This window comes from Diadema antillarum, unplaced genomic scaffold, assembly GCF_040938485.1.
Source record: "Diadema antillarum isolate AM-2024a unplaced genomic scaffold, OU_Dant_1.0 scf00000075, whole genome shotgun sequence".
Taxonomy (NCBI): Eukaryota; Metazoa; Echinodermata; class Echinoidea; order Diadematoida; family Diadematidae; genus Diadema; species Diadema antillarum.
The window spans coordinates 4,564,091-4,583,552 of NW_027270964.1; the positions used below are offsets into that span (position 1 = coordinate 4,564,091).

At 39.1% G+C, this 19,462-nt stretch overlaps 1 protein-coding gene across 1 annotated transcript; it reads left to right on the top strand.

Annotated features, from left to right (window-relative positions):
- The first annotated feature begins 1,918 nt into the window (after positions 1–1,918).
- Positions 1,919–19,204, top strand: LOC139717426 (probable proline--tRNA ligase, mitochondrial). The gene is made up of 12 exons (XM_071628926.1): positions 1,919–2,031; positions 5,204–5,365; positions 5,941–6,122; positions 8,670–8,739; positions 9,747–9,827; positions 11,366–11,438; positions 11,813–11,920; positions 13,162–13,287; positions 14,404–14,554; positions 16,054–16,189; positions 17,373–17,555; positions 19,052–19,204. The coding sequence occupies exons 2-12, from the start codon at positions 5,243–5,245 to the stop codon at positions 19,160–19,162; spliced, it is 1,344 nt and encodes a 447-aa protein (XP_071485027.1). The 5' UTR covers positions 1,919–2,031; positions 5,204–5,242; the 3' UTR covers positions 19,163–19,204.
- The last annotated feature ends 258 nt before the right edge of the window (positions 19,205–19,462 follow it).

Genomic DNA, 19,462 nt, shown 5'->3' on the forward strand with positions numbered 1-19,462 from the left:
CCTTTATGATTATGTAGGGTTGAGGGATTGTCAAGCATTATTACCAACCATAGGCAAGGCAATTTTGTAATAGCATTGTATAGTTCCTAAATGAATACACATCGTTTCACTCTAGACCCGTCGGCAACCAATCAAACTCCAGAATTCACTGTACCTGGCACGACGTCACTGCAGGCAATGCAACGATTTCGATTATTGCTGCATTTTGTCACGTATTTGCATTACATGACCAATCACCGAGGACCAGCATTTATGTAGACTTCATGTATTTTGTTAAAATACGTAATCATATACAGTTTGTGTGTGTGTGCATGTGTGTGTATATATGTTTTTGTGTGATATCAGTTCCCATGAGTTTACCGTAAACAAGCGGAAGAAGACAGAATACTATCTATTAAAGGCTAATTAAAAATCTCGGAAATTAAAAACAGAGAGGAAAAAGCATTCTCGGACGGACCATAATAGTGCACATAGAAAAGAAACAAGGCAATACTATTTCAACAAAAAAGAAACAAGGCAAGAAATGTATGTCTGTCAGTGTGTGTGTGTATGTGTGTGCGTGTGTGTGAGTGTGTGTGGGTGTGTGTGGGTGTACTTACGTGTAGGTGAGTCGAGTTCTAAACGGAACGGAATTACCATTCTTGTGCCTCCGTAGTGTCGCTGGAGGCATTGTTGTCTGGTTGTCCATCCGTCCTTCTGTTCGTCCGTAGAATTGATTTTGTGGACGGCTGTAACCACGAGGAAGCGCTTCACCCTAGGGGTGTCCACATGAAACTTGGCACATTATGTATGAATCAGTGAACGAAGCTGTGCCTACATGTATCAACTTTTTGGCGCACAGCCTGAAGGTCAAAGCTCATGCATGTAGGTCAAACGTAAGGTCAAATACTAAAATTTCATCACTTTCTTTAATATTTCTATAAAACTGTTTTTTTTTTTAAAATGAAGCTTAGTGTACAGTGTATATAATAATATGAAGAACCAGATAAGCATTCTCTCGAGAAAGGTTTAGGTTATTGGATCAAAGGTCAAGGGTCAAGAGAAAATGCAAAAATTCCACTTTTTTCTCAAAGTCTTGGAAATTACTCAAGATATCTTCTTGAATCATATGTTGTACATTTTCTGATTGTGTGACACCATCCTGGCAATAATCATATTGGGAGATTTAGGTCACGAGGTCAAAGTTCAGGTTAAAATGTGAAAATTACACTACTTAACGTACGTTGAAATTATTATTTTCTTCATGGGTACAGAGATGTACGATAGAAATGATGCATACACAATGATTATGTGGGGAAAGATTTACCCTGGTGCGATCAAAATTGGGAGGTGAATCCTATAAAAAGTACGTATGCACACGTCACACCCGCGTGCAATGCCAATGCGTTCCAGTCGATGGCACATTATTCATAAGAAAAAAGTCACATGTACTCTTGTCCACTTCCGCTTTGTTTGTTTTTTGTTTGTTTGTTTGTTTGTTTGTTTGTTTTTTTATTGTTGTTGGGTGTGTTAATGTTCAGAGTTTGTTCGCAAAAACCATTATTTGTAAGATTTTGAAGTACGGTTTCTGTCATAAAGTACAAAGTACAAAATAAGACCTTTTAAATAATATATAGGTCACTACATAAAAAGGTACATTTTTCAAGTTATCTATATTTGGCAAAAATGGACTTATCGGTTTTTTTGCGAACAAACTCTTCGTTTGTTTGTTTGTTTGTTTGTTTGTTTGTTTATTTTGTTTGTTTGTTTTTTCTGCGTTTGTAAAGTTGCTCTGACAGCATTCTGCACGATCCATGGTCGCAGATGGCGTACTACCAGTACATCAAGCCTCTGAGCTCGCTAGCCTGGATGTACTGTGCTTGTCTATAGCACATGTGATGTGAGGAGTTGGGTGATGAGCCATATCCCGTGCTGGTTGTCTTGTTTTGAGCAGAGCTATGTTATACTAGTATGACATCGGTGTTCACAACGCCCCATGACTTAGGTAGAGCCACTTTAATAGTCAGATCAGAGGGTAATCATTAGCTTACTGTGAGTATTTCATTTATCACTGCAACAACGTTCACATTGTTCCGTTGTGCAAATATTTCTTCAACAAATATTTGCTAGGCTCGAAGCTCAGTCCCACAAACTGTAAATTTTGTGTGTACATTTCGGTGTGCTCCGCTTCGCGTTCTTGTGCAGGTGTTCTTGTTCTGAATTTAATAAACGAAAACAGTCAGTGGTGCAAATACGATGTAACGTACACATGTCGATCATGTAAAAGAGAAAAAAGAAGAGGAAGAAATGAAATGGGTGTTTAAAGTGTTTTTCTTTTAACGTTAGGTGTAAAAAAAATAGTGTGTACAACTTCAATCAAGCAAGAACGAAGGATCGCCGCACGCTAGAGTCTACAATAATGTAGATCTATTGTATACGATCCGACCCTAAAACTGAAAATGTGACGTCACAGTCTTGCCAGTTTCCAGTTGTATGACTGGGTCTTAGCGCCAGTCATAGAAAGACATAGAGATTTGACATGTTAAACTACGACCAGTCGTGGGCTTTTAATTCAGCCAATCAAGATACAGTAACTGTGCACTGCGTGCGCTTTGTGTTGTACTCGTACCATTGGTAAAATGTACTGAAGACAGAACAGTCGTAAGCCTACTCGTAAGGTCAGGTCGTATACATTCTAGTGTGCATTGGCAGGTCATATGACTGGGTCTTATTATGGTCTTTAGGTTGTATAGTCGTGAGTTGTATAGTGTGCAGTGGGCTTTACTTAAGGCACACAGTGTCACAGATTAAAATTTTATAAAATATGACTGCATTCTAATTCTTCTGTTGACTGTTGTCAGTGTTGATGCAAATCAGATCTGGGGCGGATCAGGAGTTCCTAAAGGTACAATCACACATAGCCGGTTTACATGGCAGTTCACGGCGGTGCGGCAAATCGCCGTGCTCCGCCAAAGACTGTGTTCACACCGTACACAAACCCTGGTCATCCGTCACTCATCTGCCATAAACCCCGAGAACCGCGGAGAACCGCCAGAAAAATTAAACATGTTTAATTTTTCGTGGCGGTCTTGGCGGTTTAAAATGGACCGTGTTCAAAACGCCATCCACCGTGTAAAGAACGGCTCCTCAGTGTTTCCACTGCAAAATCGGTGATGATACCGTGTCAACACAGCCATAACTTTTCATACCAAAACAAATGTAAAAATTAAAAGAGAATGATGCCTCCGGCGACACTTCATGGCTGAGCAATGAAAAAAATGGGGAAAAATGCAAAGATGAACCCATAATACTAGATCGGGTAAATATTGTATTGAATGCTAAAGTTTCATTACCAGGTACTTTTTTTATTTTAACACAGCGTAAAACAGAAATTTTGATATTCAAAGTTGGTAGGTTTGTTGAATAGTAGCCTACGTCAGTTACTTTAAAAGGCGTGTGCATAATTTTGTTAAAGCTTGATAGCTTAAAAGATGGCCAGCTACGTGAACCTGTAAGTTATATGCACAGAAGACTTATGTAAATATGTTGGATTCTGCTTTCGCGATTATGTATGCCTCTTTGTAAGACTACGTGTTGATACAGACATGTTGAAACTTAATTAAGAGAGTAAAGGGAAAAGCGATGTTGAAACTTGAAGAAAAAACCAACACCATTATCATGTTACGTGAGCCTATAAATAAACAGGAAACTATGTAGATATACTGTTTTCTTCTTTGATATGTATGTCTTTTTATTGACTGTTGTTAGATATATGTGAAAACTTCAAAATTAAGAAAGGGAAAAAAAGAGATGTTGAAACAAGCAAGTACTTCTACATCACTTGATATAACATATAAACCTGTAAATGAACAGGAAATTTGTGAACTATGTTGGATTCTACTTTGACATGTATGTCTTTTAATAACAGTTCATACAGATATTTCAAAAGTTAAAAGAGAGAGAGGAAAAAAAAGCATGCTGAAACTTGAAGACAATTGCTATTGCATCACTTATGTCCATCTGTAAATACACAGGGTGTTTAAACGTTTCGCAATTTCTTTTGAAATTCTCTTTTTGTACCTAACAAAGCAATACCTCCTTGTTGTATTAAACCCATTGAAGACGAGTAAGAGGGCTCTGATTGCATCCAACTACAAGGGCTTGGTATGGACTCCTCCACCTTTCGGGGAGATCTGTGTTACTACCGCGCCAATCCGTGTTAGCGCCGTGTTCAAAACGTGTTGAGAACGTAGTCACATCGCGTTTAAGTGCTTTCCGCCATCGTTGGGACATGGTTCACGGCGGTTTGAGAACTGTCATGAACCGTCATCTAAACCGGCGATGTGTAATCACCCCTCTAAAGGGGTGAGGGGCACAAAAATATTTCTGGTGCTATTTTCGGGTTGCATTTCATTTTTTCTTCTTTATTTTTTTTTGTTTTAACCCGTTGGATGGGTTGATTTTGCTATGAAAATGCATTTCCCATAGACATCTGCACGAGTATACTCAGGACTCATCCTCCGAGCTCAAGATTGATGCATGAGCCTAGAGGGATGTGTAATAGTTATACATACATTGTACATATAGACGGGTCTATTGTACATTAGTCATTGCTGATTGTGTTCATACAGTCTACACTGTCGTGTAGTGTATAATTTATGACGACGAGACTGTTACTGGTCCTGTGTCTCAAGTCTGGAATTCCACACCTCAGGTGTACACAGTACAGTTATCTGCTTAACACTGTCCACTCTGTAGATCTCTGCACATTCTGTACATAAGCAATAAAAATTTGCCATTCTCTACAACCCAAGCCTAAACCACACAAAGTATTCAGGAAATTCCAATGAATGCAGCATGTGTCTGAACCACAGAAATTTTTTAATCTAGGCACTAAATTTGGTGCATCCAAATGTCTTTGAAGAGGATAACCCAGTTCTGCTACATGACACACCTCCATTGACCATATCTGAAATATTTCCCAACTTGCACAGTGTTAAGACTATGATGCATGTTGGAACTGTTCTATTGTACTTGCAGTGCAAGGATTTTTAAAGGCTATAAATGTACCAGGTACAACTTCAGTACTTAAATGTATTATGATGAAAAAAAGACTGTAGTGTTTAGAAAAAAAGAATGGAATACAAAAACACACATAGTATATTATATCATCTGTATTTTGCAAGTTGTGCTGCAATGACACTCAGGATTCTATGTATATCAGGTCCAGACGACCCCTTTGGTGTTTGCAGTGGGAAACATCATGGTATTCCACACAAGGCGTTGCATGGCGTCATTTTGCCAAAGAGTGACTCGGCTCTACCAGCCATCCTTTGTTCTGCCAGAGGGTGCCAAGATTACTGACTTGAAATGCAAGAGTCATCGAGTAAGTCCAGTATTTCCTACTTTACTACACTACATCATTATGTCAGTTTGTTCAGCGTCTAACGACACTGAAGTAGATACTTACATGTAAGTACAAAAATTTTGATTAAACTTTCATTCCTCTATTTACCTGTTCCTCCCGCAATCCACTAAGAGCCTTCAATGCCCCCAAATGAGATTCTCTTTGCCTGTCGACAAGGAATGGACAGGTTAAAATTCCTCCTGTGTGAAAGCAGTCAAGCAGTATGTTTCCCCTTGCTACAAACAACTGCATGTACCATCAAACAGATGCAAAATATCAAGCGGACATAAAGTAGTGTGCACTATGGGCTTGCACACTCTTGTTTTATACTAAAAGGGCACCTGAATGGAGTCGGCAAAAGTCAAGCTAGTGTAGTAGTGTGCTCAACCTTGATGGCTATCTTCATACGAGTTTTAAGTATCAAGGAGATAAATCTGTTTTGTTTTTGTTTTTTAAATTGTGCACTTCTGAATGCAAAATTGTCCGTTTGTCCCCATATTTCTATTGGACATGGAGCTATCTCTCATCTGTCTGATATTTTCTTGTGTGTGAAGTTAATGTTAGAGAATGGCCTGATCAGACAAGCAGGAAATGGGACCTTTCACCTCTTACCTCTGGCCCTGAGGTCACTGGAGAAGTTGAGTAAAGTCATTGACAAGGAAATGCTTTTAGCTGGTGGTCAGAAGATAGCCATGCCTGGGATGACCCCAGCAAGTTTGTGGAAAACTTCAGGAAGGTTGGTGAAGAATAGATGAATCTTGGTTAAATGCTTTATATAATAGGGCTAAATGTTTTTGTTAAGAGAGATTTCAGATATATATGTTCAATGCTTTCGATATCTGTACAGTGAAGAACTCAGCTGTGTAAAATTGTACCACCTTTTTGTAGAATAGTGTGATTAGGTATATCTTAGAGTCCCCTTTTCATTGCTCTTTACACACTCTTCACTTTCAACTCTAATAACGTTTAAAAGGATGATGCTACTGCTTTGAAAGTTAGTATTATTCATGGACAGAATGTGTTGATATAGCATGATCAATTTCAGCTTTATCTGATAATCTCTTCATTGTTGTTACTATGAAGTTTTACATCCCTGTTTTTTGCCCCATTCATTGCATGGCCCTGTAAGATTAAGTGCTCGAGTAGACCCTGTGCATGTACAATTTTCAGAGCCTCTTTTCTCAGTCCACACTTTTCCTGAGTGTGTGCTTTCTTTTCAATAATTAGATCCCCAGTCAGTCCGCAGCGTGTGCGATAATGAGGCACGAACGACAATTTTATTCAGAATCACGTTTACGCAGTTTGTGCCCTTGAGACTGACGAGATTTCGTGATACTTTGCGAGAGTTTTTGCAGAGGTCGCAACAACAGCTTTCATAGCTTTCGCAGTGCATTGTTTGACCCAGGATGGTTAGGTAAGTTATAGAGCTGATTATGCTCATTAATTTGATACCTAATTTCCCTATTTTTGATGTCAATACAGTAGTCCATTTTAGCATCAAAGTAAACGATTATTTTGCCAATGTTCAAGAAGCTTTTAGATCATAGTTTGATGTTTTGCTAGTTCCTGACTGGTATTGAAAATAGATCTCCGTAATTTCTTCGATTTCACAATCGTGAAACTTGAGCGAGTATGATCAATTAAAAAACGAAGAGGGGCACCATTTTTAAGGTTGTGAATTTTCCTGTTGAAAACAAGGCAAATTATGTTTTCTTACTGGAAGTGGGGTAGTGAATGAACACCCGTGGAATGTGTTGTTGATACCCAGACAATGGTCGTGGACAATGGCCAGGATTGGAATGTTTCATGAGGAATTCCACTATCGCAGCTAGTCTTTGTTCATTCTGAAATGTGGTGTGTGCAAGCACATGGAAACATATGCTTACTTCTTTCATGTGCATGCATTTCACCCTGTGTCAAGAATTCAGACTAGCAGCGCTCGGGGCAATCCACATGAATAATTGATTAAGCATTCATGTGCCTTGCAGCAGAGCTCGGGACAGGTGGCAGCCAGGTCCATTGTTCAGGGTCATTGTAAGTGCACACTCACATACACATCATTGGTTCCTGTGTAAAGTTCAAGTTTTGTATAGAGAGTGAAAATTCGATCACAATCTGGAACCTAACATTTAAAACTCACAACATTGAGTCAGCAGCCAATGCATAATACGCAATGCGATACGCCGCGTCTTGCGACAGATTTCGACCAATCACAGACCCGGAATTCCGGTGCGAATGCGAGGATAATCTTTTTAAACTCGACGCTAGACATGTCTCTGAATTTTGCTAGTTCCTGACCCGTATTGAAATGAAGATGGGAAAACGTGCCCTTATTGTGATACTATATACTTTAGCGGACATAGTCTTCACCATATTTTAGAGGGGCATGAAAGATTTCAGATTAGTTTTTAGGCGTCAAACGTGAAGGAATATTTTTGAATACAATACCAAACTTCGATAGGGATTTTGATATTCTATATTCTTCTTTTCCGTTTATTTTTATCATGAGCATATATGCTTATGTTTTCTCTTTCAGTCGATACTAAAAGTGTCGAAAACTGACGAGAAATACTCGTTCTACACGGATTTATTCATGACCATGTATCTGCTCATTACGTATGCAAGCAACGCTCAGCCGTGCATACGACTTGAATAAATACGTGCGTTTTCGCTCGCGCTGCGGACTGACTGTCCCCTAAAATGAAATAGGAGAGTCCATTTCATTTGAGTTATATATCATTTCAAAGCTTAAATTTCAGAATCTGTTCTGAGCTACATTGTAGAAATCCATGTCTGGCGACTTCTTTGTTGGTTTTTTGTGATGCAGGGTCACATTATATACACTGCATATGGTCCATGGTGTGAAATTTTAAGAAGAAAAAGAATGATTAGGTCTGCACATTGGAATAGATTTTACACTAGAAAGGTGCATATTATATGCAGATGATCATGTCTACCAAATATAAGCTGAATTGCATGGTGTTACAAATAGCATGTACATGTGTAGAGTGCCCCTAAGAAAAGGGGGGGGGGACATCTGCTAACCTTAAGAAACTAACAGTGCAGTAGACAATTCACACAGTGATTGCAAAATATCATGCATTGTAACAGATATTGGTCAAATTTTGTGTCTTTTCACTTGGATTTGGATATACACAGTTGACGTGTATTGCCGACAGGTTTGAACAGACAATCATTTTATGAAGACATACTGACTATGTCACTATTGTAGCTTTTAGTAATAACGCATTGTCCTATTCTTACCAAACATTGTGCCAGACAGATACCCAGAGTATGGCCCTGAGCTCCTTACACTTCGAGACAGACATGGAGTGGAATACTGTCTGGGACCTGTAAGTTTCTTGATCTCAAATAGCTTCTAAGAAAGGGGAAGATTGAAGAGAAGAGAGAGAAAGATTGTCATACTGGTTCTACATTTGTATATACTTTATATAGGTCCTACAGTACTTGCATGCGTAGGTGTAGTCTTCATAGGTGCTGTTTTTATGATTTTCTACTAGCCCTCGTACTGAAAAAAAGAAGAAGATACTGATAATGTGGTCAATTGGACAATGCTTCTTATGAACTCTAGCCAGATTGTCATGGAATGAAGTTTAATGGCAAAAAGTGAACTAGGCAGCTGAACTTGCTTGAAGCATTGTTTAGAAGGCATCTATATACAGTGCACTCCCATTATAACGAACACGGTTATAACGAAATTCTGGTTACAACAAACTAACAATTCAGGCTATAACATTATCTGCTCTATGTATTTCTATTGTTTATCTGTTCAGTGATAATAAAATTTTGATATAACGAAAGAAAACTGCCGGTCCCGAGGACTTCGTTATAACGGGAGTCCATTGTATCACATCACTGTATTTTGGACGCCCATTGATGGTTTAATGTGGAGTTGCTCAAATACTGTATAACTGAATGATTCACCTACCCAGCACTGAGAAGAGATTTGTCCCAATTCTCCCTGTTTGTTTTCAGTCACAATGGGCACATGCAAACAAACAAGCGAGAAGATTGGATTCACTTTATTATAGATCAGAAGTCTTATTTAGTAGCGACATATATCATAGAAATACAAATGTAAATGCTTTCATTATGAATACCTATATGTAAGTGCTCACTGAACAGATGATATACTGTATACCAATCCTTTGTACTCTTCAACAATTGTTGGAAAAAATGATTGCAAACTCTGTGGTGTTAATACTATTGTAGCTGTGGCCGTAAATGCAGAAGTTGATGATAGTGAAATGAATGATGCCATGAGCTTACAATGTATACTGTGTTGTTATTATGCTAGGCTATGTGAAGACATCTTACATGTGGATACCTTTCATTTCAGACGCACGAGGAGGCTGTGACAGAAATCATAGGGGCGGAGAAGTTACTTTCACACAGACACCTTCCCATCAAGCTTTACCAGGTACTACAAAATTTACACTTTTTTCTTTTTTTAACACACAAAAAAATGTTAATAAGATCCAGTCGTACTACTAGGAATGAGAACACTGATTTGAAAAAGATGTTTAGAGAGTAGCAACAAAGAGAAACAATGGAAAATGAAAATGGAAACAATTCTCGCTATCGCCAATGATGTAAAAAACTCCTGCGCACGCTAAAGAGCTCTGTCACAGGTGCACTGTGGGATTCCTCGGTCCATTGTTCGCTTCCGGTTGTCTAACGCGAGTCGCAGTTCCCATACGATTTAATGGAGTTCTTTGTCTGCTTTTCCATTGTTAGCCCTTTTTTTCTTGGCTGTAATTCAGCTTAAGAGAGTTGAAAGTGGCTAAGCTTTACTGATTTGCGGTTACTAGAGTCATGGTTCACTAATGCAAGGCTTCAATGTGCTGGTCACATGATGGAAAGCGAAGAAATCTTCAACAAAAAATACCTCTTCATAAAGACAGAGCATGTTGTAAGTGCATGTGCAGCCAAAACCGGGGCTAGTTTGCCACCCGAGCTATCCCATACTGTAAAAGTGGAAATTTTCGCGGAGTTGACATTTTCGCGCATTTCGCGCAACCAGAAACTAGCGCGAAAATAAAAGCACGCGAATATTTTTGCTTGCCATATGCTCCTGTGCGTGATGTCTTGATTCCGCGGAATTAAAAACACGCGAAACTCTTCTTACCCGGCGAAGCGCGAAAAATTAGTCGCGCGAAAATATCCACTTTTACAGTAATACATCTAAAACGCTGCTCTGCGCACGGTGCCTACATATTGGCGATACCCTCAATTGTTTTATTGCTGTTAGCCTTGTACATTGTGTAGCTTAAAGTCGCTGGGCGAGATAAGAATTGGGAGAGTGTGCATAACCTGCATACATTCCAGTGATCCTCCTTGATTTTATCCGATTCCATTAGTGTTTCTAATTTTGCTCACAATTCATAACGATGTGATTATTTCTCTTTGTTTTTGTTTTTCATTCTCTGTTTGAAGTGCACTTCTAAGACCCTGGCAAAAGAGCCCACTTCTTTGGACTGACTCAAACTGCTTAATATGTAACATGTCCTGACCATTTCTGGTAATCTCAGCCTTATCATTTAGGACTGGTATTGCATCTTTGTTTTGTTCTGTTTTGCTTTATTAGTGTGTTTATTTTATTCATTTATTATTGTGTTTTTTTTAGTGTGCTGTATACAAGAAGTGAAGTGGTATAAATATGTGTATGAGTGTGTGAGCTGTGGCTCTTCTGTTGAACACGCGGCCCGAGTATAGAAAGCAGAGTAAATGGCCTTTGTACAAACTTTTGTGAAGTATATTTGTTCTAGTGAAGTGTTCTTATCAGAATGTTCAGCAGCTACTCACATCTCCTTCTTCTTCCATATAGTACAGTCCACTGTAGGTGTATCCACATACTAGTGTGTTGGCAGGCATGATGCAGATCCCTAGGGCCATTAAAATGTCTTTTAAAAATATCTACAACTCTTTTTTTTTTTTTCTTCTTTTCCTTTCTGTCAGATCACTAACAAATTTCGAGATGAGAGGAGGCCAAGGTTTGGTTTGCTGAGAGGTCGGGAGTTTCTCATGAAAGGTGAGATGAGAACAGCTGGTGACCTTACTATCATTGTATTCCACAAGACTTGATGTAAGCTGCAGTACCATGGCTTTTGTTATTAAATTGCCCAGGGAGAATGCCATTGCAGACAAGCATGGCAGTGGCCCTTCAAGAATGTGAACAAATTGCTTGCCGCCCTCATGCTCACATGTTCACTATTGAATTACAAAATGAGTCATCAAATAGAATCCTGTTTTTACCAATTAGGAAGAATCATTTTTTTAGTACACGTAGTTCTGTGCCATTGTCCCAAGTTCAGACATTAATGTTGATTGCATTTATTGTTCCTTTATATTTCGTATATTCCACATGTTTAATTATATTTTTTAAAATACTTTCACTTATTCCAGATATGTATACCTTTGATGCAAGTCTTGAAGCTGCGAGTCAAACATATTCCATCATGTGTCAGGCTTACAGGAATATATTCAAACAACTTGGATTGCAAGTCATACAAGGTAAAGAAGACATATCATGCTTGCGTATAAAAACAGGCGCCTACGTGTACATTGCAATTATTTTTAACTGAGTAAATTTGGGCAAACATTCTTTACCCACACTACAGTCACCTATAGCTTTATGAGCATTGTATTCAATACTCCATGAAAATGAAGCCAGCTGAGTAAAGAGGATGCTCCGTTTTGATTGATTTTTTGTTAATGATTCATTGAGCTTTTGGTTTTGAAATATGTAGGCTGTTAACAGCATGATGATATTGCAGTTGTATGATTGAAGACTTGAAAAACCCCAGAAAAAACACCTCTTTATGTGCCAATGCAGTTAGTCTCTCTTTCCAAGCTTTTTCAGATGCATTCAGTGATCCATCTCAATTTGGCCTATTGTAGTTGTGAAGTCTTAGCAACAAGTCCACTCAGGTGTTGAAATATGCCTCGGTCTAGCAAGGAGGTCAGCTTGGCCCATAATAGGGATTAGGAGGATTTTGTATTTCTGTTCATTGACAATTATTTTCCAGACATCTGTGCTAATTGGCAAAAAACAAAACAAAAACAAACAAAAACAAAAACAAAAAACATGCAAGCATGCATGCCTATCTGTGAACAAGGCACTTTGAAGGCGAGTCCCGAATACTCAGGCAAATGGGAAATGTGTTTTAGAGCAAAATCAGCCCATCTTCGATGGTTTAAAGGGGCATTCCAGACGATTTTCATAATTTCACATTATGTAGTACATAAATCAACAGCTCCATGTATATATTTGTCTGAAACAAATTACACCGAGCAAGGATGATGACATAGGAGGTTCACATATTTCAGAAATGTAGCAGTGTAATTCCATTACAATACCGCTTGCTTGCAAGTTCACCTGTGTATAATCTACATTGTATGCATGCCTTCTTCTTTTAGCATTAACTTTCCAAGCTTTTTCAGATGTATTCAGTGTCTGTTCTGCTTCCTTGAGCCCCAACTCATGCATTCTTATGGTCACCCTGCCATGTCATCATCCTTGTTCATTGCAGTTTGTTATAAATTTTGAAAATATTCTTATTCTTCATCCCAATCATAAATTCTGAAACTCTGTCCTCAGTATGACAAACTAATTTATAGTTGTTCAAATGTAAAGATCTGAAAATCATCTGGAGGTCTCCTGTAAGGTTAACGAAATAAGTGAATGCCACAAAATCAAGTGCATATCTGTTTGAAGGTGATTGACTAGCCCTCCTGCCTAATGTTCCATGCAGCTGTTGGTGCTACAGGGGCAATAGGGGGCTCATCCTCGCACGAGTTCCACCTGCTGTCAGAGATGGGGGAGGATCTTGTCTATCACTGCACCAAGTGTGGCTATGCAGCCAACCAGGAAACAGTTGGTAAGAGGCCATCCCAAGAGTTGCTCCACACATCAGGTTTTATACACCATTGCAGGCAAGGGCAGCGTTAGAGACATTGATTTACATTTAAACCTGTTGAGGACGAATCTCGAGTATACTCAGGCAGGTATCTGTGGGAATTGCATGTTCTGGCATAATCAGTTCCCGTCATCAAGGGATTAGAGGTGCTGCAAGTATGTAGATGCATACCTGTCTGTATTACATGTACTAAAGAATCTCATCAGCAGGTGTGTGGACCTTGGACATTGGACTTTCTGATTCTGGACTGAAAACAAAAAGTACTTAAAAGTGTGTGTTTGAGTTGGTCTGTCTTTTTATCTATCTGTCTGCCTGTCTGTGTCTAAGAAGCACACTGCAAAAGTAGTCTAATCCTAGCCAACTCTGCCCTTCTTTCTGGTTGCCCCTTCCTCACAGCTTAGTGGGTGTAAAGCTTACCAAATTGATTCGAATAGTCTGTGCTAAAAGTTTTGTCCATCACAATGATTATTTTAGCAAACCTGTTTCAGCTGCCCCTTCAAATCTTTAGCATAGTGTGCAGTGCTAGATACATGCAGTTTTACCAGGAATTGAAAACATTAACCTTTCTATATGTATGCAGACTGACAACAATATTCATGCAGGCTACTTATTATGTAAACATGTAGACATAGTATAATTGCATTGCCTTCATGAAACTAGTAAGAATTCTAAAATATTCATCAATCAAGCTACCATGAAGGAAGAAAAGTGAAGCAACTAGACTACGTGTAAAAGCAAGCCTTGTTTTCTACAATGATTGGTTGGATTGTACCCTTTTGGGGCTAATCTTGTTTTCTACAAAAGTAAAATTTTCATGCGAATACAATTGTATTCGAATATGATGTGGGGTGAACAGGCAATTGCTGTTTATGGAACCACCAGGGAGAGGTCTTTGTCCATACTGACATACTGTGATCCAGAATCTAGACTGTCGACAGTGCCGGGAGTGCACTATGGTGCTGCTCATAACTCCAATTGTGCTTGCATTGCATATCTCGAATACAGTATGTAATGACACAATATTTTATCTGTTTCGTTATTTTGTTCATTCCCTTTGCCCTCTGTTTAATCCAACAGATGGAGAGCCCTCCTGTCCAAAGGACCTTCAGCCCTCGGAGTGCTGCTTGTCCCTGAAACACGGAATAGAGGTGGGCCACGCCTTTCTGCTTGGCACCAAGTACTCCAAGGTTTTCAAGGCAACCTTTGTTGATTCAGATAGCCGTGCAAAGTAAGTGGGGGGTTGGTCTCGTTGGTAATCTGGCATTTGATATCTCATCATATTTATATCTCCAGGCTTTCACTGTTATGATAGGCTAGATATTGTAGTATGTCAATCATCAGGTCCAGGCAATTATGTGATCATTTCAGATAAATTTCATAGCGGATACAGAAGGTCAGCATCAAGGAAGGAATTCCAAATTTCATAATACTGTAAAAGTGGATATTTTTGTGCGACTGATTTTTCACGCTCGGCTGGGTAAGAATAGTTTCGCGTGTTTTTAATTCCGCGGAATCCAGACATCAAATACTGGAACAGATTATGGTAAGGAGAAATATTCGCGTGCTTTTATTTTCGTGCCGGTTTTGGATTGCGCGAAATGCACGATAATTTCAACACCTCGAAAATGTCCACTTTTACAGTACAGTGCACTCCCGTAACAACGAACACGGTTATAACGAAATTTCGTTATAACGAAGTAGAACTTCTGGTCCCAAAATTATCGCCATTAAAGTTTATGGTACAAAATTGGCTTATAAATAACGAAGACGGTTATCTAGCGAAATTTTCGTTATAACGAAGTCTTTTCCAAGCCCCACTGACAAAGAAACACATAAGAAATGTGCTTCGTTATAACGAAATGCGGATCGCTTTCGAAAATACGTAGCGGAACAAGCATTTTATAGCGTCTCTGCATGGGAGAACGCTTCACATCACCGCGTGTTTGCTCCGTGTGTCATGCACAGTTTCAAATTATGTAATATTTAAACGAAATTAAAAAGGTACCATCCCATTTCACATTGCTTTCCAGTGTACGATGAGTATTCAACAAACAGAATATAATAGGCCTACTATGCGTGGTTTCCTTGTTTTTGTTATATATTGTGTTTGTTCGGTTATAACGAAATTTCATTATAACGAAAGAATACTGCCGGTCCCGAGCATTTCGTTATAACGGGAGTGCACTGTAGCTGGTAATTAGGTTGTAATTATGGCTAACGTATATATTTTAGAAGGGGCCACCAATGACCCTGACCCCCCTCCTCTCCATCAACGCGCAGTACCCCACCCCCTACAAAGAATTGTTAACGCAGGCCCTGACATGTATATACAGTTGTGCAGACTCTATTTTTTGTGCATATGCATGAAATGGTTGTGACTGGGTGCATGCAGGGGCATAACTCAAACCGTGCTGCATCAATTGCATCGAGTGATGTATCATTGCAGAGCACCAACTCGGCTATATATTGCACAAAACAGCATTGATCTTTTTATGGAGTTGGAAGGACTTACTTAGAGATATAAAATTAGTTGTACAGTGATGTTTATCAGTGGGGTATCTTGTCATTGCAAAAACAAACTCCCTGTCCGGTGGAATGATTTAACGAATATGAATCCATTTTAAAACTGCACATGTAGCTCATTTTTTAGAAAGTAGATTTTCCTTGTACAGATGGATGGTAAAAGGTTTTGCCGCTGATAGCTGTGTTCACATTGCTTTTCCGTAGGTTAACAGAGATGGGTTGCTATGGACTGGGAGTGACCCGAATCCTGGCAGCAGCAATTGAAGTCCTCTCCTCAGAGAGTGAAATCAGGTGGCCACAAGTTATGGCCCCTTATCAAGTCTGTATTGTTTCTGCCAAGGTAGGACCATTATCTCAATGTTCATAAATCACATATTGCTTTGGTGTGTTAGGCACTGTGCATCCGTATTCTTTGCTCTCATAAACCACATCACATAATTTTCAACTGTATTCATTCATGGAATAATAATGATAATAAGTGTAACAATTGTTCGTCATGTCTTATAGTTTTGTTTATAGGTTTACATTTAGACCATGGACTCAAATAAGTGTGGAATAGGGATACCTCTGACATTCGTTACTGGATGCCTTTTGGCTTACGCAATCTGTCAAATGTATTTATGCAGAAAAAAGTTGCAATCCACCTTTGTGAATATGGGCACTACATATTACACAATGTCATGTTTTCTGCAACTTCTAACTTCATATGCCTCTGTTTATAATCACAACCTTTTTAGCTCATCTGAGCTGAATGACTCAAGTGAGCTACAGTGCACTCCTGTTACAATGAGTGAAATTCCAGTTACAAAGAAGAAAATATTCAGGCTGCAACATTATTTGCACTATGTTATTGTTCATTTGTTAAGTCATAATGACATTTCTATGTGATGAAAGAAAATTGCCAGTCCTGAGGGCTTTGTTACAATGTATAAAGGGAGTCCACTGTATTATACTGGCATCTATCGTGCATTGTCTGTCATGCGTAAACTCTTCACATTTGCATCCTTTGGAAGACTGCTGACTAGACTTTAACCCATGCAGTGCTTTACATTGACCAGTTGATACACATGCTTCAGTGCTTTCTTTGCTGCCAGTTGGTACAGATGTCTGGAAGCTATTACAAATGGATAGTACGGATGGATTGCTGAGTGCTGATGAAAAAGCTTGGAAAATTAAATAAGCCCCTGGGTTTATAAAAGGGTTAACAAAACTAGGCAGGAATTATAAATGTGGGAGGGGGCTCATAGTACGTTGTAGTCCCTAATCATTATGATGGCAGTGCCCCCAGAGGCCCCTGGGGTGAGGTACAAATATCCAAAGTAACTAATTTTCATGATTTCTCACATGTTCATCTTCTCAAAAATGTGTGGTTGGATTTTTACTACATTTGCAGGAATCACTAATTGGGGAGGGAATCATAGTTTGTACAAATGGTGGTGGTGCCCCATAGAGGGGCATGTAGGTTTGAGAGAAGATGAATATCCTGTTGGGGTGATCCTTTTTTTATATTTTTCCATTTACAGGAAGGGGGTAAGGAGGACGCCGCTATTCCATTGGCTGAGGAGCTGTGTGCTGACATTAGGTCCCACATACCCCGCTTATCATCTGAACTGCTATTGGATGACAGGGGTCACATGACTATAGGCAGACGACTGAAGGATGCGCATCGGCTGGGATACCCCTTTATTGTAGTTGTTGGGAAAAAGGTTTGTTCTACAAGAAAGAATGGGTTGATGTTCTTCACAATACATTGAATTCATAGACCAGTATTTAAACCACAAGCCTGAAAGCTTGTGCATGGGATTGTGTTTAGGATTGCTCCCTATGTGTCAATGTTCTAGGCTCTACACAGCTAAGGGCTGAGTTTGCGTTGCTGTACATTTTGTGTTAATATGTGGGAAGTAGAAATCACTGCTAACCCATTGAGGATGAGTCCCGAGTATACTCAGGCAGGTGTCTATGGGAAATGCATGTTGTAGCAATATCAGTCCATCCTCAACGGGTTGAATACACTCTCCTATTCCAAGTAATCTGTCTCAAGCATGAATGGGATTTGAAACACATTCTAAATTCCATCTCAAGAATACCCTTTTCCTTGCTTTTTTGCTTAGATCTGTCCCCACCTTTGTACTTTGTACCAAGAACACCATCCTATAAAAGCCTTTCAGCAAGTACAAAGGTTTGGCCATTTGAGTGAAAAAAGAAAAAAGTGAATGTGGATTAGTGATGCAAGAATTGCCAGAGTTCATATGTTACCTAACTCTTCTCATGCTTTGTGAGCAGTTGGGCACACTTCAACTGGTGTGACCATACATAGAGATTATAGAATGCCTCTAGAGATCCTTCTTGTATCATAATAACCTTGATGCTTGAACAGCTACATTGTTAAACCTGAGGGGATAAGTACAACTTTATCTGATACATTGTAGTAGTGTGTGTGTGTGTGTGTGTGTGGGGGGGGGGGGGTTGATAGGGGAGGGAGATGGGTAAAATAATGCTGATAAAGAGGGGGGGGGGGGATAAACTGGACTACTAGCACACAATGGTCTTTACATTGCACTAGCACACAATGGTCTTTACCTTGCACAAGCAAGGGTCTAAATCAGCCTTTGCAGACCAGGAATTAATTGCACTCAACCAAGAAAGGTATTTTTGGAGTACATCAAGGAAAAAGCACTAGTTGTAGCAACTTCATGCAAAACTCTCAATGTCTCCAAAATTCATAAAAGATTGCAATTTATGAGGGCATGATACATGACTAAACAGTTTAGTGTACACAAAAACTATGCATGGTGATTTGGAATTAAGATGTTGACAAGTCATTCTAGAAGTATGTCTTTAAAAGGCAGACCAGACTCTCGAGAAGCAGGGCCAATATACAGCTGTAATTACATTCTAGTTACCGTGAAGTAAAAATTCAGGTCTCCAAATTATCATCTACACCTGTGTATTTATCTTGATGATACTTTACTGTTCATGGCTATAACAAAGTTTCTGCATAGCAAAAGAAACCTGCTGGTCCCAATGATTCCATTTTAATGGGAGTTGCCTGTACTAGTAATTTGACATTTCATACTTTGAGTTTGCATTCTGTCACCACTTACTTTCTGTACTTTCAGATATGATTTTGAATAACTTACTTTTGCCTTCATACATTTGATGTCAGCTTTCATTGTTTTGTTTATTATTTTTCCTTCCCTAGGCATTGGATGCTGATCCCAGATATGAACTGGTTGACCTTCAGTCAGGCAGCACAGAGTTCCTGTCAAAGTCAGATCTCATTCAGAAGATGGAGGCAATCCCCCTGTTATGACAGTGCCAGAACTTGGAGCCAAAGTTTCTACATATATCCAATAGGGGAAAAAGTGTATTGTGCAGAGGATATAGTCTGGCTTTGTTCTTGATGAAAAGACTGAAGAATCAACATTAGAGAGTTTTATGAATGCAGTTAACTCTGTTTAAGTCGAATCTCTTGGGACTGAAGAAAAAACTTTGACTTAACAGAAAAGAGGACTTATGCAGGATGAAAAAAAAAAAACAAAGAAAAAAGAGAAAATAAAGGAATAGGCCCTGGAAAAGTGATCACCATTCATAGGCGATGTTCAACTTCTGC